Source organism: Triturus cristatus, chromosome 12 (genome assembly GCF_964204655.1).
Source record: "Triturus cristatus chromosome 12, aTriCri1.1, whole genome shotgun sequence".
Lineage (NCBI taxonomy): Eukaryota > Metazoa > Chordata > Amphibia > Caudata > Salamandridae > Triturus > Triturus cristatus.
The window spans coordinates 63,887,742-63,910,553 of record NC_140595.1 but is presented as its reverse complement, the minus strand read 5'-3'; the positions used below and the strand labels follow the sequence as shown (position 1 = coordinate 63,910,553).

General features: G+C 45.5%; 2 protein-coding genes across 9 annotated transcripts in view; one reads left to right on the top strand and one right to left on the bottom strand.

Moving 5' to 3' along the window:
• Positions 1-7,818: 7,818 nt before the first annotated feature.
• Positions 7,819-18,239, bottom strand: OAZ1 (ornithine decarboxylase antizyme 1). Its single transcript, XM_085638971.1, is given in 6 exon segments — positions 7,819-8,250; positions 13,472-13,557; positions 13,809-13,981; positions 14,407-14,493; positions 14,495-14,552; positions 18,065-18,239. Coding segments are annotated over 6 exon segments (648 nt in total). The 5' UTR covers positions 18,178-18,239; the 3' UTR covers positions 7,819-8,119.
• Positions 18,240-18,377: 138 nt separating this feature from the next.
• JSRP1 (junctional sarcoplasmic reticulum protein 1) overlaps positions 18,378-22,812 on the top strand; it is a 185,685-nt gene continuing 181,250 nt past the window's right edge. For 4 of the 8 annotated variants that reach the window (XM_085639994.1, XM_085639993.1, XM_085639995.1 and 1 more), the window contains exon 1: positions 18,505-18,640. Coding sequence is in view for 1 of the 8 variants with exons in the window: in XM_085639990.1 (XP_085496116.1) it covers positions 18,622-18,640 (19 nt within the window). In the remaining 7 variants the exon portion in view is untranslated. Of the gene's footprint in view, positions 18,641-22,812 lie in introns of all 8 variants that reach the window. The other 4 variants (XM_085639990.1, XM_085639996.1, XM_085639997.1 and 1 more) reach the window with 3 other exon arrangements.

Sequence of the window (22,812 nt, the reverse complement as noted above, 5' to 3'; positions counted from 1 at the left end):
CTTCCTTGGGCGGAACCGGATACTGACTGTTTCCCGAAATGCCAAAACCGCAACCGAAGACGCTGCCGTGCCAGCCAGTGGGACAGGCGCTCGCGACTCCTAACATAATTTATTAACGAGACCGCTAAGGATGTTACTGCCATCCAGGGCCGGGCTTAGGGCAGTGCGGCTGCACTGGCCTGTAAGGGCGCTGTGTATACCAATAATGTGTTATTTAAAGCACCTGCTGCACAGTTCCTTGTGCGTCCAGCTTTCAGGCAGCAAAAAAAAAAATTTCGATAGAACTTGTGATTAATGTTCCTGCTAGAGAGAGCGTCACAGATGGGAGTTTTGTCTAGTGGCAGTTTTGACTCACCATAAAGTAGCTCCGAGGGTTAATATGCCTGCTGCAAAGAACAGATCTGAATTTTATGTGGATAGAAGGGGTTTCCCAGTGCCTAAAAACAAATGATATGTATGGGAGAAGGGCTGTGGAGAGATGAGGGGCACTTCTGCCTGGTGGTAGTGAGAGAATCTGAAGGGGGAAGGGGGGGGGCTCACAGAATTTATTTGGTGCTAAAGCCAGCCTGCCAGTGTCACAACGGTGGTGGATGTACTCAGTGCTTTATAGCTTACACAGAGTACCTACTTACTGGACCAGTCAGCATGCACCATGGGCCTCACAAATGTAGGACAGCGCTATTCAAGTGCCATAACTGCAGTGCCTAATTTGTAAACAAATAAGTGCCAAGGCCCAAAGTATATTGCTCAGGAGGCCACTGCGGGTTGCATTACAATCTGTGTTTCTACGTCACTTGATATGTGCTCCAACATCTTTTGTGATAAGTTTCATTAATTAACCAATGTAAATTCCATACTTGCCATACTTATTTAATAGGTATCAAGCAACTCTTTCGTTTTCTTTCAAAGCGGTTCGGTTCTACCCAACAGAACCATTGTAGTTTATTGTACCCATAGAAGACTTAATCATTACTCATTTGGTTGCTTCTTGTTCAATGGCTTCCCATCCATTTATTGTGTTTGCCACTCAGACTGCTTAGTTTGAGCCGGGGGTTTCCGGTGCTCAGCACTGGCACTTAATAATCAACACCAGTGCTTTTCATGAGCACCAGTTATGGACACATTCATTCATTTGCCCAGAATCACAAGATGTTGAGCCGAGACTCAAACCTGGTTCCCCAGCTCCAAAATCGGCAGCTCTGGCCATACATATCCTCTCCCCACTTTCATGGTTAGTAGTTTCTCTGCTACTTGCCACTCCTTTGCTCTTTCAGCCTATTTTTCTACCCCATTTTTAGGAGACCCCTGCCAGCAGTCACTGCTAGATATAAAGATTTTTCACACTCTTAAAACTTCCTTCATTTTCTAATCTAAGTGGCGTCTGACATCTGAGAGCAGAAAAAAAAAATGCACCCTCATCTTTCAGCATGAGGCCACAATGGCGTGGCTGGCAATAGCTGCCATATTACAACACCTATTCGTCCACACGATTTCACCTATTGGCTATTTCAGTGCCGGTTTAAAGCCAAGGGGCAAATAGTGCTTCCAATAGATTTTTCAGCTTGTTCTTACCAACTGCAAAAACAGTATCATCTGCAAAGAGTGCCTTCTAATGAGCAACATATGGTTGCTACTGCAATAATTTATACCCCAATTTTCTTTGTAACTGCTGAATCAAGCACACAAACTAGGAGTGCAATCCACATGTCCAATTTTGGTGTGCTACACTAAATGAGTAAAAAAGCTCAACAGACATTTATTAAACCTATCAAGCAACTAAGGGCCCGATTCTGAACTCGCTAGGAAAGCCCACCGTACGACTCGGATCCGGAGGGCTTTCCGAGCGAAAGGTGCTCCAGGAGTCCGAATAAGCGAGTACGATGCAGCATAATGCTTACGTACTCACTTCGCTCGAACTCCAATTGAACTCTATGGGAGTCTGTGTACAGACGCATACACAGGCTCCGATAGTAAAATGGGGCAAGTGGGGAAAGAGTACACCCTGTGGCGGGCACCCCATGGTGCCCAACATCCTGTGCATAGTTGGATTGGGGGACCCATGGGCATACACCCATGCCACACAGAGGGCCCCAGGTGAAGGGGGACCTGCTACAGCCCCCCCAAAGTATGACCGACAGCCATCTCATCTCGCTGAGAGCAAGACTAAGTTGCTGTCCGAATCATGCATCGAACGAGTCGTACGGACAGGCTCGGGTCCTGCAAACAATTCAGTTGGAGCGCATGAGATCTTGGCATCGTACTTGGTCATCTGAACCGGTGTACGATCCAGTTGTAAAGGAGGGTTACAAATCGAATCTGGTAAAGTCAAGTCCGATTCAGAGGCCTTCTGAACGATATCGAAATCGGGCCCCAAGAATTCTCATTCCATCTTGCCATGATCTACACATGAAGGCTCAGATTTAGTAATACTCAGCTTGAGAACCATACAAAGCTAAGTGGCACAATTAACAATGCCAATCTACTTCCTGGCACAGAATTTATTTGGTGCAGAAAATTTGGCACAAGTACTGCACAAAATGGCTTTGTGCCAAAGAGCACCAGCCCCTCATCCATGCAAAAAGGGGGCAGATGTTTAAGTACAGCCATATCTCGACTAACATGGTTTGCTTGCATTAAATCCAAGCATCAAAGAAAGCCAGGCAAGATCATGTGATTCATGTGCGTCAAATGTCTGATACAAAACAATACATTTTATACAGCTTACCCCAGGCCATTTTTGTTTGCCGCTGAAATTTGTACTGAGGGGGTACCTTGAGGAGCACACAGGAGAGAACACACAATGTCAGCTTAACAAAAAGAAAAAAGTTGTTCTCAAAACTGAGCCCTTGCGGGATGTCAGCCAATCAAAAGTATGGTAAAGAGACTATATTCTAGAGCGAAACCAAAAAAAAAAAAAAAGACAGACAACTCCAGAGCATGGAAAGTCATGTGTAAAGAAGCAAGAAAGCAAAGCCTCACTTTGAAGACGTAGGTAGGCTGTAAGCCCACAGTAAGTTCTTGTAACCCACAGAAGATCTTTTGGAAGACCTAAAAATGCAGAAACAAACCTCTCTGCATCAGCATCTCATTTGTCCTGGTTTAGATTGATTGGTTTTACACTTTTCAGAATTCTGAAGAACCTATGATCTATATATTGACAGACCATTCTCAGAAGATCAAATGCTCATCTCTAAGCCGCATTTGCTCATCTCCTAACAAACCCGACACATTGGAAAAAATAAAATCATGAAATGTGCTCTGGCAGTAAAATGAAATAGTTACCCTGGTCAGGAGAATGTTATCCACCTTAAAAGGAAAGCCTGCCAAGAAAAAAAACAAAAAACACAAGCTTCGTGTAGGAACCTTCACAGGAAACACCCAAAAATAAATTGTACAAAAATAAATTGTATGTTAATAAATACAAGATCTGCATGTTGTGTGAAAGTGTTAACCATTTCACAACTAAAGCAGTTGTTTGTTACAGAAACCGGATAAAGAATCCTCCATGGTTTTATTGTAGGATGGATTGGATTTGCTCAAGTGAAAAGAACGAACACCTAAATTGCGATTGACGTGACTGATGTCCATACCTCTAAATGAGATTTTCACCATCCATCGTAAATTAACATATCTGACACCAACAAAATCAGACGGACCAACACTTCCTCATTACTAAAAACCACGTAATCCGAGAAGGAATTCTAACAGCATGCCTAATTCAAGGTAAATTTCACCTCTTACAAAAACTCAATCTGGATCTCAAAATCCTGATTCTTCGCGGTCTGTATCTGCTCTGGAATACCACCTTCACAGCTTAAGACCCTGCATCAAAAAGTCTATGGAAAGACCCTCGTAAAGTGCCATTCTTTGTCAAACCCCTGCCAGTAAACCAGAACAGGTTCCTCTGGAACAGTCAGACCTTCTTATGTGGCGTCCCAGAGGGATTCAACCGGTGTTCCCGTATTCAAGATCTACATAAAACCGCTGGGACAGTTGAACTTCAGGTGTCAAAGATACCGAATGTATGCAAACCTACCCAATTACATAGGTAGCCACAATGACCTTTGCAAAAATGTCACTTGCTAGAACTAGTTTGTCATTTGATAAAGGCGTCATCTGCCTGAATGACTTCAAGACCAATTTTTTGAAATTGGAGCCCCAAGGGAAAGCAATTACTCAATTGCACAAAACTAGTGGACAGTCCTGATCAATAAAAAAAAAAACGGGAGTAATTATTTGCTTGTCAAATACAACCCTTCACTTAACTTCTAAAAAGATAGCCCCACTGGTTCTTGCACCTCTACATCAAATTGAAGGGAGACATTGCTAAGCTTGGATTACTTACCACGGTCTGGAACAGAGGCCAAGCATAGAAAAGGTTACTTTCTTTTAGTCTTAATTTTGCATCATAGGAATCTTCATTAAAGACAAACATTTGAATAATACCACAGAGTGCATGGACTCGAGCAGCTTTATGAATTACGGCCATTTTTGATCAGGTTTAGCAATCTCAAAGCTGTCTAGTGGCTAGAGGGACAGTGGGTTGCATTACAATTGGCAGGCAAATTGTGACCTGCATATTTATTTTTAGGAGTCGTCTAGGCAGCGCTTGCAAGGTCTTCAAGATATGCTGTATTCAGGTATGGATTAATTTCCATCCATCTTTTTATTTGGCTATTACTGTCCTTTGTAAATGGTGGCTTTCAATTTGTGAATAGGCTTAGCAGGCCCTCCTCAGCACCTCCCCATCTTCTGTTACCTCCCATGAGGACTGCCCCTTTTACACGTGTTGTCACTCAGTATGTTTTTAGTTTGGCAGCATTACTTTTTAATGACCTTCTCCTAGATGCTGATGCAGGCACAACATGCTCTCCCGCTTTTTATTCCTGCAACACAGCGGCCGCCCTTTTTTCCAACAGCACCACATCTCTTGTTAACTTAGTGCGGCGCCCCTTTTACAAGCTCCGCGCTTTATCCTTGACTTGCATCCTAGGCGCTGCATCTCCCCGTGGGCATGCCCTCACTCCGACCACCCAAAAAAAAGCTCCCATTTTGTATCACTGTTAAAAATAAGCAAGCACCATAACAAATGTTACCATATTACCACTATGATGGCCGCCATCATTGCTCTTCGTAAAAATAAAACCACAAATGATACAGCAAGTAAATGGCCGCCCCTTCCTGGCACAGTAAGTCTAAAGAGTATCTGACTTCTGCACGTTTGCTTCGAAGATAATCAGTACAGGTGCATTTGTTTCAGTGAAATAACATGCACATCCCTTTCTAAAATGACTGCAATACCCCTGCCCCATCTCTGTAGGGTAATTTAAGTTCCTGCTAGTGGAAGTCCATGGTCTCGACATTTATGTTGCTTAATCTTCCCAATGTAAAATGGTCCCCACTACGCTGGGACGACATCGGCATCTCCACCTTAGGGGATGTCATGCAGGGCACGGTACTCAAATCCTTTCAGCAGCTCCAGACCGATTTTGTCCTTCACAAATCCCAATTCCATCGCTATCTACAGTTACGCCATGCGTTATCCCCAGCCATTGGCTCCCTGACCATGCTCCCGGAATTCCATCCCTTGGAGGGTAGACTGTTAATGGGAAACCTCGGTCGGCATAAAATCCGTCAGATATACCAGTCCCTAACGACCCATGCTAAGACTACACTGCATAATACGCGAGAGCGGTGGGAGGCTGATCTCCCTGACTTGACCGATGATGATTGGGCTGAGGCGCTGGCAAGTCCGCGTGGGGCAGCGGTTTCCACTAGATACAGTTTGATCCAATTTAAGTACGTGCATCGGGTCGATTATACTAGAGTTCGGCTTTGGCGTATGGGAGTGATCCAGTCCTAGACCTGCTTGCGCTGCCGTGCTGAGGACGGCACATTCTTACACAGTGTGGGCGTGTGGGGCGTTACGGGTCTTTTGGCAGGGGGTGGTGAATTGTTTGAGTGAGGTACTGGCCTGGACCCTTCCCCTAGAACCCCGTTTGATCCTACTCCATAGTACTGAGGACATAGGAGGGAATAGGTATAAGCAGCACTTGTTGTTCCTGGGCCTCACCTTGGCCAAACTGGACATGGCCCAGCACTGGAAGGATAATTCCCCCCCTAGACTGTCCCCTTGGAAGGCGGCGCTGGACTGCTGTATGATTGCGGAACTCGCGGTCTTTCAGGCTCGGGGGTGCCCAGTGAAGCATGGGAAAATATGGTCCAGATGGGCTACGTATAGAGGTATAGACCTGGCGTTGTTGGAACAGCCCGATATGGGGGATCCCATTGAAAGATTGCTTAGAACCACGTAGCACGACTCGCTTGCAGTGTCATGGAGGTGTCTGAACCCTACAGTACGGTGGCAATCGTCAGGTTGCGCGATGGAACGACGTGGGTGTGGGCATAGGTTGGGATGGGAGGGGGGGGGGGGGTTGGGGTCTGATGTTTGCAGACCAGGGTAGTGGGAGGAAATTGCAGTAAAGGTGCTTATGTGTTTCATATTAGTACGAAGTCGCCTTTCTTGATTGACCCTTGTACTGTACAAAACAATAAAGTTTGTTAAAAAAAAAATGGTCCCCACTATTACTTTGCTTATGCCAACCACGTTACAGAAGAACGTCCCATATGAGAGGTCGAGGCTTGACTCGTGCGCTCACAGTGCAGTGTTAGAACTGAGTGGCATCATTTGGTTTTTCCGCAGAAAGATGTAAGTTACCAAGAGCCTTCGTGCGGAGAGCTTGCAGGAAAAGCTGCAGTGGGAGCTCGAGGCCAAGCATGTAATAGAGAAGTTATGACTGCGATGGCTTGGGTCTGAAGGGTCAGTAAGGATGTGGGAGTAACTTGACTGCAGCGAGCTAGCCCATTTACCAGTAAACAGAGACGACGGGGATAGCACAAGCCATGCTTAGGTGAGGCTTAGAAAGGGTTACTTATACATTGCAGAATTAAACTTTGATAAGTCTCCCGAAGGGTGTTTATATTCAATGGACAACTTATCTATGAAAAAGTGTTCCAAGACCTGCCGCCAACAAAGCTATAAATTGGATGACGTGGACATCTGCATTAGGTCAGCACTAAAAAAGCCCAATGGCCATTCTTTCATAAAGAAACCAGCAAAAAGGCTGCTAACCAACAGTAAGACCATCTCTAAACTGTCGCAACCAATCCACAAAATCAGATTTATTCACCACAGACACGAGTAAACCTGCGCAAACTGTGCCAAAGAAAAGAATGCGCACAGCACCAACCACGCCTTTAAGAAAATAAAGCCCATGACTATGCAAGGAATACAAGCAAACAGCTCAAGTTCTTGTCTGGAAGAAATGTTCATCTCATTGACCTGCCTGCGGATAAACTGGTCTATAAACTTCATTCAAATGGTTAACTGGAGTCAAAGCTGTAAAGGGACCTTCACAAAAATGAAGCGGGAACAAAAAGGGAAACTGGGTGGAAAAACCTGTGGATGGAAAAGTAATGGAAAAACGAGTACGGGGGGGGGGGGGGGGGGGAAGACAGGAAGAGTTAAAAACGCAGGGCTAAAATAAATAAAGAGCAAAAAGAAAGGTTGCAGAACACATGAAAGCAAAGGATGAGTAACGAGTGATAAGTGGATCAGAATTACTGGTTTCCATTGCTCAATAACTTCTGGAGCTAGTGCACTCGTGTAAAAAATATTTACTATGAAGATCTTGTATTCTTAAACTAGAACTCTAGTTGAAGAGCAAATCTTTGTCGCCACAGAACATCTTTACATAAGAAAGACCCTTTTAGAACCACAGCATTATCTTTCAAAGTGCAAACATTATAACAGCAAAATAAAAGTAAAATATAAACCTTTATTTAGAATCAAAGCAAATATTTCTGCATCAAACACAATATTAAACGTCAAGAAATATACTACCAATTTGGAGTGAGCATTTATTCGTACAATCACAACATGGAGACAAAAATAATCAGATGATACGCTTTGAAATTCTCAACATCCCCCGGTAAGTGTATACTCTCTGCTCTCGTAACATCACTCATCGACAACAAATGTAATAGATGTTGACAAAATTTCCACAATTTCATCTTCACAAATGACAACAGGAAAGCTCTAAAAGTTGCGAAGACTAGTCTAATCTTCTTCCGAAGAGTCTCTTTCAAAGGTGTACGCCATGAAGCAAGCATCTGGTCTCTTGGGGACAAGGGGATGACCGGGTCTCACAATCTCAAAGCCCAAAAAGCTGAAGGTACGAAGCAGTGCAGCTGAAATACAAAATAAAAGACATTATCAATCACTAAAGATATTCCTGAACTCCTCATTCTGTCATACAACCATAGCCTCGAGGTGGTGTGAGAATCTAGGCAGAGGCTTGCAGGTGAGGTCATAGTGGCAATGCATTTGCTTTAGGTCATTTTTTTTATTAGATATGGCTGTTCGGTGGTTAAAAACCAGGTGCAATGTGGACTAAGGCAACGTTTACGATGTTTTTCTGCAATAAAGTTAAAAAAAAGGTGCAAACAGTCACAGTACAGCCTAGAAGACTTGAAAGATTTGCATGTTTCAAAACGGAAGAACCAACACTGTATACCACCAAATATCCGAGCCAATCTCAAGCAGTGTGGGGTGGCATGGTGAACAAAAGAACGATGGATTTAACCCAGATCTCGGGAATGGGGGTGAACGTATGATTTATTCAGCATTCCGTCCATCATTTGTTTGCGTAGCACTATCTCAAGCAGCGTGGCAGAATTAATGTACCATCGGGGGGGAGCGTGCTGGCTTACTTCTGGCCTACAGCCAAATTTACTAAGTAGCACCCGCCAACCGCCTTTGTCTAATGAAAAGTAGATTGCTCAAGAGACGAGGAGCAGAAATTGGCCAAAATGTGCTTGTAGTCCATTGACAGCCTTGGCAAGGGGCAAGCGTACAATTATAGGACATGTTAAATATGTAGGAGTGACCCATGTAGACTTTCCAATACAACAATGGTAAATTTATATTTTAACTCCTTCCAACCTTAAGTTAACTCCCCTTTTTCACTATTTCCACCGAAAATAATCTAATCTTGTAGAAAGTGATGCTAAAATAAAGTTTGGTAAATGTATTTTGTACTGTGAGCTCTCATGCCATACAAGGGAGGAGAACTTGGCTTTTTTGCAGCAGTCTAGCTTTAAGCTTGTTCAATCCTTAATTTGCCATTTGGACACCTCAAAGAAATAAAGTACTCTATAAACAAGCCGATTTAGGTAGTGCACACCTTTTGGTGTTTGGATCCGTCTGAATGTGGTTCTGCAACAATTACGTTCAGTTTGGGTGGCAGATTACTAGGCAACAGGCAATGAGAAGGATAATCCAGATTGGGTACTACGCTACATTGAGGTATGCAAATGGAGCATTTCGCTATGAGATTAAACTGGTTTGGCCATAGCAAGATGGTTAAATCAATATGGGGGAATTGTAAGCGCACTACTCACCTGAGGGTCTCAAGGAGCAGGGGGAGCAAGAGCAGTTCCATTCAGTCGAAGAGCCATGTCTTGAGTGACTTCCTGAAGATGTTCAGGGAGGGAGCATGTCTGATGTCGATCAGGAGCTCGTTCCAAGTCTTAGCCGCGTTGTAGAAGGCTCGTCCACCTGCTCTGGCTCTGCAGATGCGTAGGGTTTCGGAGAGGTCGGTGGATCGGAGGTTTCTCTTGGGTATGTGGAAGGACATTCTCTTGTTGAGGTATTCAGGTTGGGAGTATTTTGTAGGCGTGGGCGAGTATCTTAAAAGGGACAGACAGGGAGCCAGTGGAGATTGCGCAGGTGATGTTTGTCTTGAGGGATGCAGAGGACGAGTCTGCGGTTTTCTGTATGGTCTGAAGTTTGTGGAGCAGACTTGTTGATCCTGGCATAAAGGGCGTTTTGTAGTCCAGTCTGCTGGTTAAGAGCGTGGGTGCACCAGTTTTCCTAGATTCGGGGGGGGGGGGAATCAATTTAAAGGTCTTTGAATATGCGGAGTGTTGAAACAGCTGGAGACAATGACCTGTATGGTCATGGAGGGAGGAATAGGGTACGACGCAGAGGTTTCGGGTGGGATCTGTGGGGGTGGGGCTCCAGAGGGTGGTAGGCCATCAGGTGTTGTCCCACGCTGAGGGAGAGGGTCTGAGGATGAGGACCTCAGTCTTCTACAAATTGAAGTGGAAGTCTGGTAGTGACGGGGGGGGGGGGGGCCTTGGTGAGGGAGAGGATGAGCTGGTGTCGTCGGCGTAGGATACTATGCGGAGTCCGTGTTGTCCGACTATGGCGGTGAGGGGGCATACTGATGTTAAAGAGCATAGGGCTGAGCGATTATCCCTGGGGGGTACTCAGCAGTTATCGTAGGTTCGTAGAGGAAGGGTGATAGCCTGATTCTTTGGGTTCTGCCGGTGAGGAAGGAGCAGACTCAGTTGAGGGCTGTTCCCTGTATGCCAGCATCGTAGAGTCAAACCGCGAGTGTGGTGGGAGACAGTTTAAAGCAGCAGAGGTAGAGTAGTATCAGGGCTGTGGTGTGTCCTTGGTCGAGGGTGCGTCTGTCATCTGTGGCAGCGAGTAGGGCGGTCTGTGCTGTGGTTGTTGCGGAATCCGGATTGGGAGGGATAGAGTTCTCCTCGATGAATGTGGTTAGCTGTGCGTTGATCTCAGACTTTTGACGCAATGGGGAAGAGGGAGAAGGGTCGGTAGTTCTTGAGATCTGTGGGGTCTGTTGAGGGCTTCTTGAGCAGGGGTCTGACTTAAGCCCATTTCCAATTGTCGGGAAAGATGCCTGTCTTTAAGTGATGATGGTGCGTTGTAGTTCTGGAGCGATGAGCTGTGGTAGATGTGCGGCAGGCAGGGGTCCGTGGGGGCGCCCCCCCCCCCGGAGGCACGCCCCCCCTCCAAGTGGATGCCTATCATGGCCAAAGTGGAGTCCTCTGTGGTGACTGAGCACCAGGAGGAGATGGTGGGCTGGATGGCGTTGCTGGAGAGTGATGTGGTTTCGGAGTCTGTCTAGTCGCCTAAGTGGTTGTAGAGGCCCTTGATTCAGATGGAAGTAGGAACAGAGCTTGTCACAAAGGTCCTGGGAGGGGGTGATATCCATGGTTACGGGGTGGGGGGTGCTTGGTTAATTCTTGGATGATACTGATGAGTTCCTTTGAGTTGCCAAGGATCTTCTTTTTGATGAAGGTCCTTTTGATGGTTCTGGTAAGTTGGTGGTATTCAGTCATGGTGTTCTCGTAGCTGACATTTTGCCCAGTTTCTCCATTTCTTCGATATGCGTGCACGAACGTCTGGATTCTAGGGGTTCGGTGGTGAACCTGGGGGCCTTGTCTGCTGGAGTTGCGTAGGGGTGCAAGCTTGTCGGCACAGTTGGAGATCCATCTATGGAGTTCTTTGGCTGCGTGGCTGGCGTCGGTCGAAGTGGTGGGGTGTCACAGTTGAGGGTGGAGTGGAGCTGCTCTTCAGTAATTTTGCTGGTTTCTTCTTGGAGGGGCGCGGTGCAGATTTGGGTGCGCTGGGTTTGTAGACATTGAAGTGTACACAGTGGTGATCCGTTAAGGGGATTGCGTGGTGTGGCTGAAGTGGGAGCTGTTTCGGCCTGCGAAGATGGGGGTCGAGGGTGTCATGCCCTGTGGGTGGGGACGTGGTGATGAGCCGTTTCAGGCCGAGGTTGTCCAGGAGGGTAATGGGAGTTGGGGGTCGCTGGGGATGTTCAAGTGGAAGTTGAGGTCTCCGGTGTGTATATAGTCCATGGAGGAGACTGTTAAATTTTTACTGCAAGCATATGCCACAAAGAAAAAGAACCCTCATTGTCAATCAAAATCTTTATTCGATCTCTTTAGTCCAGATCATAAAAGCACTAATTAAATACACAGTACAGGCAATATTATAAATCAAACAAAAACATTTAAAATCTTTAACTTTAGTGGTCATTAAACCAGGGGTGCCTCATATAGCTACATTAGTTTCATGATTGCAATAATTAATTAACTTCAAGCCTTCCGGACGTTTCTCATCCAAACTCACAAAAAGGTGGCTACAGAGAAACAAACTAAGGGGCCAAAAAGACTTTAAAAAGTACAGTGCCGCCCTACATTGGGAAACCCTCTGCCAAAGTCGATAGGCAACACCTTTTTTAAACTATTAGTTTGACAAGACAAACAGTGCAATTAAGCAACTGCATCGTTCTGTAGACATAAATGTGAGGAACTATTTGAGTGCATTTATATCATACATGCGCAAACCTAGATAATGATACCAGCACAACTTTTAGGTCCGGCCACAAGAGGTCTTTAGTAGACCAGCAGGACATTTGGGCATATACATTTGCAGCTGCAAAATATGAAATTTGCGGGCAAAAAAGCAGTAGCCAGTATGCGACAGGCACCAAGTGTGCCTGTTGCAAAAATACTTCGGCCCATCCAGCAAACCAGGAGTGCACACACAGGGATATGGTGTTGGAACATGTCTGATTGCTTCCCAGGTTTTAAGTATTTTTGTTTTTGAATTTTCATTGAAGCTAGCAAAATTCTAATGGGCTCATGACCAGACCCAACTCTTAGCCTAGCAATATTGGTTTCGGTAGATTTCTACTTATTTAGCCTTCAACATCCAAACCAGTACTGAAGTTAGCACTTTCAATAAAAACGTTCACTTAAAATACCAAACTGGGAATTGCAGGTTTGGTTTGCCTATTTGATACTAAACGAAATCCCGGTACTGGCCATTCATTTATATGCCCTATTCTTTCAGGCCCTGCGGGGTAACTCACGCGGTCATGGCCCCAGGTATGGTCTCAGTAGAATACACCAGAGCAGCTGCTGTTCAGCCTGAATAAAAGTTAGTGGCGTGAAGTGTCCTAGAGGTGGAGGGGCGCAGACTGGATTTGTTGGAGTAGTGTCGTAGAGTGAGGGGGCTGGGGTTCGAGGTCAGTGGCACGGAACAAGTAGAGGTAGTGCAGTGGATTGCAGTATTTTGGGGTGGTCTGTAGGAGTGGGGTGGATTGGTTTGGTTGTGGTGGATTACAGTAGAGTGGTTTGAAGTGGAGAGGAGGATTGAGATAAGTAGATTGGGGGTAGTGTGGGGATGGATTGAATTTGGGTAGAGCGGTGGAGCAGATTGGAGCTGGGCAGACTTTTTGGCATGGGAAAGACTGTTTGAGTGGGGAAGATTCGACACATTAAAGAGTGCCACAGAAGGAAACAATTGGGTGGCACATGATTGACCCTAAAAAATGGGTTGGGCACTTGTCAGTTTGAATCCCTTGAAAATTAAGTAAATTAACTGCATTGGATACTGCTCCACAGGTGGAAATGGGTGGGATGCTCGCGTTACAAGTAAACATATTACTTAATCCTTGAAAACTTTCTTGAATTACTAATATTTTCTGAGAAATTTCATAAATCTTTTCTGTGCACTGTAACCGCAGTTTAGAGTGCATTTATAAGTGTAGGTCACTCCTCAGATTAGGCCATGTCTCACACTTACCCCTGTCATCTCTGTTCTTGTGGAAACAAATAAAAACGTGGTCAACTTGAAGTTGTTCTTCAGCAAATTCAAGCAGCACTGCAAAGCTAAAGGAAGCAAAAGGGGAGCCAAGTTAGAAATGTACACTTAGACTGCCTGATCACTGAACGGATCTGTAGAAGCAGCCAACACCAGCGCAATTTAATTAAGATTGCAGACCCAAGTTCTCAAGGTTTAAAAAAAGGCAGATCAGGAAACATACATGAACATAAATACTACATGATAAGAGGGACAATACAAATACAAAGGTATAAACAAACCAGGTCTCAAAATAAATCTGAACACAAGAGGCGCATACCTATCTTTACTCCCTTCAGGGAGAGCACCCGTTGGTATCTCGATGTACAGGTTGTTTTTATTCAGAACTGCTCTCCAGTTCACAAGTTTGGCTTCGGTAAGTTTGGACTGGACGTTAAGGATTCGTGTCCTATTGTTTGAAGTAAGTTCCTCTGTTACGTTCAGCCGATTATCCTTTAGAAAAAGAAAATAAAACTTCACATGCATCTTTCCACTCGGATTTTACCAATTTGTGGATTCAAATCTTGGTTTACAGTCAAGACAGTTTTATCAGATTCAACAATGCACTACTGGGTAAGCTAACCAGATGTTAAAGTTAGCCAAAACATCGTTGTGCTTAACAGCACAGTTTGTCTCAAGACTCCCTTAACACCATACAACCATATCACCTCAAAGGAACGGTGCAAACAGCATACGACGCACCGCCATGTTTAGGCAGTCAAAACAAAGCCTAATGTGTCTGATTAAAACAAAGCACGACTCCGCAGATTTTATCGCAAAGTGGAAAGAGAAGACGCCGAAAACTGCAGAAATCGCTACACATGCAGAAAACATTAGGAGCGTGGGAGTAAAATCCGTCATTCAATGGCAATACTCACTGAATAAAATAGATTAGCTGCAAGATTGTGATCCCACTGACTATTCCCTCGCCCACCTGGGATCTTCAGGGGTGGGTGAGGGACATCAGGAGCACCACCGAGGCCCCGGACCCAGGTTACTACTGCAGTTGATGGACACCATGGAACTGTGGGAGGAAAAAACGCAATTAGAACACATGGCAACGTGATTCAGAATTAACAAACATCAACTCGGTCAGGCCCCCAGTGCCATGGCTGTTCAAACCAGGCGCGCAACACCCATTGGACTCAAAGGGTTTCATCCCCCCGTGTGTGTGGCAGCCCGGGGTGAGACCGCTTCCCGGTTACACACAGCCGAACCCAAGCACTTCACAGGTATTTAAAATACCATTTGCATGTTAATGAGGCCCCTTCTAAGAGCCCCTGCAGCTCCACTCTGCCTATTGCTAAAGCTTCAGCCCACCCCCCGAAATTTGGCTCTAGTTGCGCCTCTGGTTCAAACATCCCGTTACAAGTTTGTCTAGAGCCAAGTTTCAAATAATCAAGAGGGGGGGCTATTTCACTGTAGTGCAGGGCATCCAAAGGGGGCGCCACTTAGCTACTGGGCCAGAAGGGAATGACACTCGGTCAGTCATCTACCACACGGTGATTTACTCTGCGAATGAAAACGAGTCATCCCAATTAACTATATACATGGACATCCTCTGGAATAGCACAGTACACAGCGATGTGCCTAACAGCCTGATCTGACGATGTGTAGCATGTTCCAGAGGTGTACACAAACAATATGTTTGTCAAGAATAACCTGTGCTAAGTGTTCACACGTGAGCGCATTACCGCAGCCTGCATATTAAGATCTGGACGCTATGTAAACGCCACTGTGCCAAGATCTGGCATCGCCCAGTTTCTGCTCACAGCTTGCACTGTACCAGCAGTTGTGCAGCCCAGGCCCCTCCCATGCACCATCTCACCCTGCAGGCGTGCTGCTCCTCCGTTGCGTCATCTCAGCAGATGCAGCAACCGAGGCCCTTGGGGAAATTTCCACAATCAACCAGCAGCCATTTGCAGATCTAGTTTATACAGCCACGCAAGGCCACCATTTTGACGCTCTTAATTTGGTCATAGGTTTGTTTATACTAGTTGATAAACGTAGTCTATGCAGAACCATTGGACTTCTGCATAAGCCTAGTACCAGTATTAGAAGCCTGCCGGCTGCTTAGCAACGGAGGTACATCTGGGTCCTTTTTCATTGAAGCAGGTCGCCCCAAAAATGAACAGGAGCACAGATCAATATTTAAATAAAAAACCCGGAAAACTACAAAAATGTACTGCCAGTGGAAACTTTGATTTGTATGCATCTATTTGACATTAAATTTAGATTGCAAGGACCAGGTCGCTCAAAATAATTAACGCCTGGTAGTTAATCCGATTACGAGACCGCTTTGAGCAGTTTGTTTCATAAAAGGGTTTAATACGTTCCATCCGTTTTCCAGGAACCGTGACGCCAAGCAATCATCCCCAAGGCACTCAAACAAATGTAAATTCCAATATCACGTTAACCATGGCTACGCCATACCTCAAATATCCAGGGGCAAATCAAGGCTCAATGTGGTTACAGAAATCCTCTTGGTGCGCACTGTGTACTCTTGGGCACATTTTTGTTTGAAGTTTTATATAGGGTGAATTCGACCTTGAGGTGACGGAACTCGAGACACCACTTACAATACACAAATACATTCCTTTTGAAAGCGCACAGGGCGCGATTAAGTGATTTGCTCAGAATCACAGGATGTTGAGCCGACGCCGAGACTCGAACCCGGTATTTCTAAAGTAGGCAGCTCTGACCCTCACCACACCGCTCGTGCCCTTTTCCTTTGGTGGCTAGGCTTCCAATCAAATACGCCAATGGGGCGCTCGGGTCTCCAAACACAAGAGTCCATCTGCTGCACCAACCTACTGGCCAGAGAACGGTATGCCCACATTCTGTACATCCTTTCCATGCACCCCTCCGGTTTAGGGCACCTGTGCCCCAAGCACCGCTCACGATGAATATTAGTTGGGTTGACAGGGATTCCTATAAGGGGCGGCAATGAAAGGATTCGCTTTCTACACATCTACTCCCCTAGAGCGCCATGACATAGGGTCGCCATACAGGCCTTCCGTAACCCCACAGCCCCGCTTTCTTCTATTTAGTTTCAAGCCATTAGACAGCTACAGGAGGTGAAAGGTCAGACTACAGGAACAATGGGCCAGGTGTTTTTAATGGGGGAAGCTAAAGACTGGTACCATCGATCGTCACTACCTGGCTGTGTCGCCCGCCTCTCGCTAATTGAAACACGAAAACTTAAATTAGGGGTGCTTTTTCAGGGAGATGACGGGAATAAAACACTAACTACGCAACGCACTGGCAGGCGTGTGCTTTGCACCCATTCCCTAAATATCCTGTAAGATTACCTATATTCTGGCAGGATTTTTTGGGGGCAGATTTGTTTTTAATAGACAGAATGCCCTACCCCCTCCTAGCATGCTCCGCCCCTTTCCACCCTTCGCTCCATTTTGCCCCACCCTCTTATGAGTTCTGTCGTCGCTTTCCTTGTTTACGCTCTGCATCTCCTTCGATTGTACGTTGCTGATAACCTGAGGGCAGGCTTCACCATCAATAAACAGGGAAGAGATACCCACATTAATCTACATCTTAGCTTATCGCCCCTCCCCCGCATTTCTAGGCAGCTCCCAGGAGGTCATGGCGCATTAAAGGGACCTGAGGTTGCCTGAAGGGCAATTGGAATAGCCGTCACAACTAGACTAAAAGTAGATTCAACTTGCTCAGAAGAGGCAGTTACGAGCTGTGCGCTAAAAACCTCTGAAGTGTATATGGATTGCTCCATTTAATCAAACATCGGGGGGGGGGGGGGGGGTCCTGTCCTTTCAGCCCACCAAAACATAAAATTGCAGTTACCTTAGAGCAGAATATAGAATGTTCGAAGAGCTGTGATAAAGATGAAACGACCTCAAAAAGAGACGGATGCAGTATTTGGAAAATGCACTTTAAATTTTATTGGCAACAAGCAATCAAAACACTTGCAGTTAAGGAAATAAAGAACGATAAATAGATTGCATTCATTAATAATAGTCCATCTGATGCACCAGGGAAGTTCCCTAGCGTCTATTAAATTAATAAGAGAATGCGGACAAGAATATGGAGGTTCCCCTTTTTTGTTCTCGAAAGAATCGAGGGCCTTCCAGAACGTTCTGCAAGCGGAGAATCCAGGAACTGAAAAAAAACATAAGCAAGTACCAGGGCACAGTGCCAAGTTGGAAAATCGCCGACATTCACACGAGGTCAACAAGTACAGAACCCTTCTTTTAATCAGTGATCACCCTAGCCATTAACTGCATTTCTGGCACTAAGATGGATCGGTAAACACCGTAAAATCCTCAATAAGGATTCAAAAAATTAGGCAAAATGGCAAAACAGGAATATTTTAAAAAAAATAGTACCCTCTTCATACCTAACAAAATAGCTGTTATGAGAAACAGCCACATGGATGGCCTAATGCCTTCCCACCCAATAAAGCTAGGATGCAAATGACAAGAAAAAAATCCAATGGGGGCTCTGTCACTTGGTGCCCGGTAGGCTGAGGCCTAGCAGGCCGGGTGCGAAAGGCGGCGAGCCTACCTGTCACTACTGGTACTGATAATACTCATGACGGGCATCGTTCGTTTATGTCCTTCCTTTTCTCGGGCAAAGCAATGGCTATTGAGTATCCGCTGGAGAGAGGATTTCACCATCCGGCCTCTCTGGTTTAAAACCAGGAACCTCTTGCTCCCTCCCCTCGCAGACTCAAAATGGCGGCTGACGAACGCAGCAGTCCCTCTTATATATAAGCTTGCCGGTCACGCCCCCTCGTCCCCGCCTCTCCTTGTGACGTTAGAGAAAGAAAAAAAAAATCGTCAAGTCACAAATTGCTGCTGAGGGTGAAAGTGCTCGTGCACTGTGACGTGGCACGCGAGCGAGAGGAGGCGGGTACGATGGGCGCAAGGACTTGTCTCTCTAAAGCCCATATTAGGGTCAGGCAAGACGTCAACACTGTATGCCATTCAACATCTACAGTTGTGTGGAGACTTACATGAAAGGACGGCGTGCCTGACCTGTAACGTAACTGGAGCTTCAGTTGTGTAGTCAGCCAATGGGAGTGGCCTTCGAAAACGGATTGCAACCTCCACTGAAGTGAAATGCAATATCCATATTTAGGTAAGGCGGATTTTACTATTCTTTCCCATACCTACCAAGTTTTTAGTTTGTTTATGTGTGACATTTTCATGGTTTTGGCGTGCGTATTTTTGACATTTCAAGCCATAATGTGTAACACTTTGAGAGACACTTTATCTGAGGTAAAACAAAGCACTACTTCCTTGCATCTCCTTCACTTCACCACCCGGACCCCAAAAGCACAGACAACCCACCCATTCACCCGCCAGGCCTGCATTTTCTTTTAATTTAGCCTTGTCAGTATTTTCAGTGCTGCGTACCTCTTCTACATTACCCAAAGGTATTGGATCGCTTTACATGAGCACCAGTCACATCACACCTGGACAAATTGGCCTTACGTGAACTACTGTTACGTCAAAATACTATTGACTACCCCAGGTTCAAATATCAGGGCTCCCTTGTTTTGCAATACATACATAACACTGAAGGCACAGAGAATGGCGACACAAAATTGAGCAAAACAAACTAGTACGAACAGAGAACTACATTCAGTCACAACAGACACCTTCCGTTCTCAAAGGCACCTCTGTTTTAACCTTTTTCATTTTAATGGGATCAAGCATACAAAATACACAGACAGAACTGTGTAAAAGGTAATTCACCACATTGTTGCTTTAAAAGGTTTTCCAACTTTAAGAACACCAAACCCCCATTTAAGGCATCTCATTAACAAGCTGGTGCTGGCACAGTATCCCTCTAATCAATGCACACCGCCTTCTTTGATATCTAAGTTGAAGAGTAATCAGGATCTGCTGCTAACCAGTGCGTAGGGCAGTAATTGTACAGGTTATGTTATGTTACCAGTATTATTTGTATGGCTCCACGGTACCATGTACTGTCAGGAGATGATGCCCTGGCGTCACTAATTGCCCCTGATCCCTCACTTTAGCATGATGAGCAGCACGTTAGGGCTCGAAATGACTTTGGCCTGTGAACCTGGGGGAGGTGGGGAAGGTCTGGATGAGTCTAATGGAACTCGGTGTTTAAGTGGCAATATCACTAGTTTCAGGGAGCCAGAAAACAACAAAATAGGGCGGGATCCACGTGAGGCCGAACCGAGTGCTTGCTCTTTGTGTATTTAAAGCCACCTCCAAGCAGTCTACAGCCATTGATCCAATGCCGATGGACAGTGTGTCTCCCAGAGAAGCCGGGACCGCGCCTGAGAACTTGTGTTTGCCTTGCGGCATTGCAGTGAAAACACTGTACCCAAGAAGTGAGTCTGAGACTGCGCCAGACCTGGGTCACCATACCAACATCCATGCGAGTTCCCCCAGGCCCATTCAACAGGTTATTAACAAATGAACTGCTTGTAAGCAGCCTGATGCAAACCGCTGTGGCAGTGCACGGTAAACAGAGCTCCTTGTTGGTTCCTACATGGTTGAGAAGCTCTGCAAATGCGTGGCTAATGCATTTTAGTGCTGTGATGCGCACACCAGCACTAAAATTTGTTGATCTAATTCCTGATGCGTGGTACTTGGCAGGGCTGTCCTAAGGAATGCAAAATTAAGTAAAGCTTGTGAAATATAATTAGGAACGACTTGGATGACCTTGACATTTTTTTTCATTCAATGTTTAGAAATCGATCAGTATCTTAGCCTGTAAAGTTAAAGGGCCTGTAAGTGACCCTTTTCAATATCTGTTTTTACTAACGGGTATGAGACCCAGAGTTCTCCTGCCCACTTGAAGCCCTAAGTGCAAGGAAGTTGCTGTGATGACGTGTCACGTGACACTGCATGAAACTCATAGATAGATAGATAGTGCATTGCTTGTGATAGTGCATGCAGCAGCACTGGTAACTTCTCTGGAGCTTCGAAGTGCCAAGAGAAAGGCAGTTTTCTGACTTGAGCAGTCCATACAGATAGACTAGGATAACCAATCATTTCATGGGTCACGTGCGAGAGCCAAGACGGCCATTTTGAAAATGTGCCGTCCGTTGTTTTTTTAGTTCGAGCCTAGCGCAGCGCGCATGCGCTGCTGTAGGAAAACGACCTCTTGGAATCACTCTGGGCTTTTCACACGCTCGTGCGTGTGTTTTTTTTAAGCATTTTTTCTATTGGTCTTTGCGTGCGTCTTTCTAAAAAGGCAGCACGCAATTGGGCAAAGGCGGGTGCAAGTCCTACCTTTCCCAGGAAATGTATCCGCCTACGGCTTGCGGTTACGAGCAGGGGTGCCATCTGTTCGGGGTCATGTCACCATCTGTTTGTGATTATGTTCCAATTAGCGCGTTCGCCGCACTGCTCCGCTTGTTTAAGGTAGGCTTTTCCGTTGTTTGCTGATAGAAATGGCAGCGATGTTGTCCTTCGGCTGAAAATGCCATGTCTGTGGCTCCTTCCTTTCCCCCACTTCTCCCTGCACTACATAATGACTTTGTCCCAAACCCTAGCCTTTTTCCAATTTCTTTTCATCCTTAGACTTTCGTTTTTTTTACCCCCTTTCGTGTTTTAACTCTCTTTCTTTCACTCCTTTTTCTCCACTTTTTCTTTTTCCTTTCTTCTTCTAGCCTAACCAGCTCGATTGTGTGTGGCTCTCATACTCGCGAAGCTGTTGTGGACTTCCTGACATGTGGCTTGTGACGCAGTGAACGGGTTTATTTATACAGTGTTTTGCTTTTCGGAGCTTGGCTGCCCGGATATCATTCAACATTGAAAGGACTTTATAAATCCAATAACGTACCAGGTATGGACTGACCACAGGTTTCAGACATTGTCATACTAAACATTAGGGCACGCGCACAAACAAGGGTGCGCATGCACGTGCCAACGCCACTTCAGAAACACGAACTGGTGTACACGCATGTGAAAAGGCGTGCTTTCACACCCGCACTTATGAGCATACAGCACACGCGCACACACACAAACATCACAAATGTACACGCAGAAACAAATAGATTCTCATGCACAAACAAACAAACATTCGAAATTCAAGCATCCTACCTCCTCCCTCACATACACCGAGGAAAAAGCAGACAAGTACATGCACGTGCCCACAAACCAAAATGCAGACACACACACACATTTAAACAAGTAGACACGCATAGTTACAGACACTAGCCTGTGCCCACACAAACCTTCATTGAAATACATGCATACACGAACAAGTGCAACACACGCACATAGGAGAACGAATAGACTTGCACACAGACACAAACACAATTTTACAAGACTAGACTGAAGTGTACACGGACACATACATATGCACAAGAACAAATAGGCATGCCCACAGACACAAGATGCACACAAGAACAGACATGCACACTCATACAACAAAAAAACATGCACACTGACACACATAAGAACAAGTAGACCTGCACACATACAAGAACCATTGGTCATGCACACAAACACTTATATAAGAACAAATAGACACACGCGTGCACACACACACACACACATGAACAGTAGGACACAAACACACACTCTTTAATAAGAACAAGTACACGTGCACACGGTACATAAAAGGACAATTGGATATGCACACAAACAGACACGCATAGAAATGGCAGTCGTGTACAAGAACAAATAGAAGCGCACAACATGTGGTTTTGCCACTACACAAAGCTCTCGTAAAGGGGCGGTGGAAAGTTCCTTCTTGCTTGGTGGTAACCGTGACACTGTCGGTTGTGGCACTGCTGTTATTTATTTTCCTCAGTCGCTGCTCTGGGAGCCTGGTGTTGACAGAGCGGTTTTGTAGGCTGTTACTGTCAGAGTGTTAAATGTGATGGATAGAGAAACGGAGGAGCAGGTGGGAACCCAATACCTGCCATGTCTGAGCCAGGGTGCTCATGGGAAAATAAACCATCCACATGTAAAACAAACATTTAGCTGCTAGCTCAGCTTGGACATTTGGTCTTAAAACTAAGCCAGACCCCTGGCTCTGCTATTCTCATGAATTCCATGGTTTTTACAACTCTGTCTGAATTACATTTGATGTGCGCAAAGGATGAGGTTCCTGTCATCATAACATACCAACATTCCTCTGTTAATACCACCTTCAGGGATTTAATTGGGCCTGGTCCGTCCAGGTCTCGACCTGGTAGTAAATAAAAATGAACATCGTGTAGGTCTGCAAATAGCAGAATTATAATTGTGTTTATGTAGCGTTTACTACCGCTGACTAGTCGTTTAAGTGCTCCAAAATTAAATGCACATCTCAAC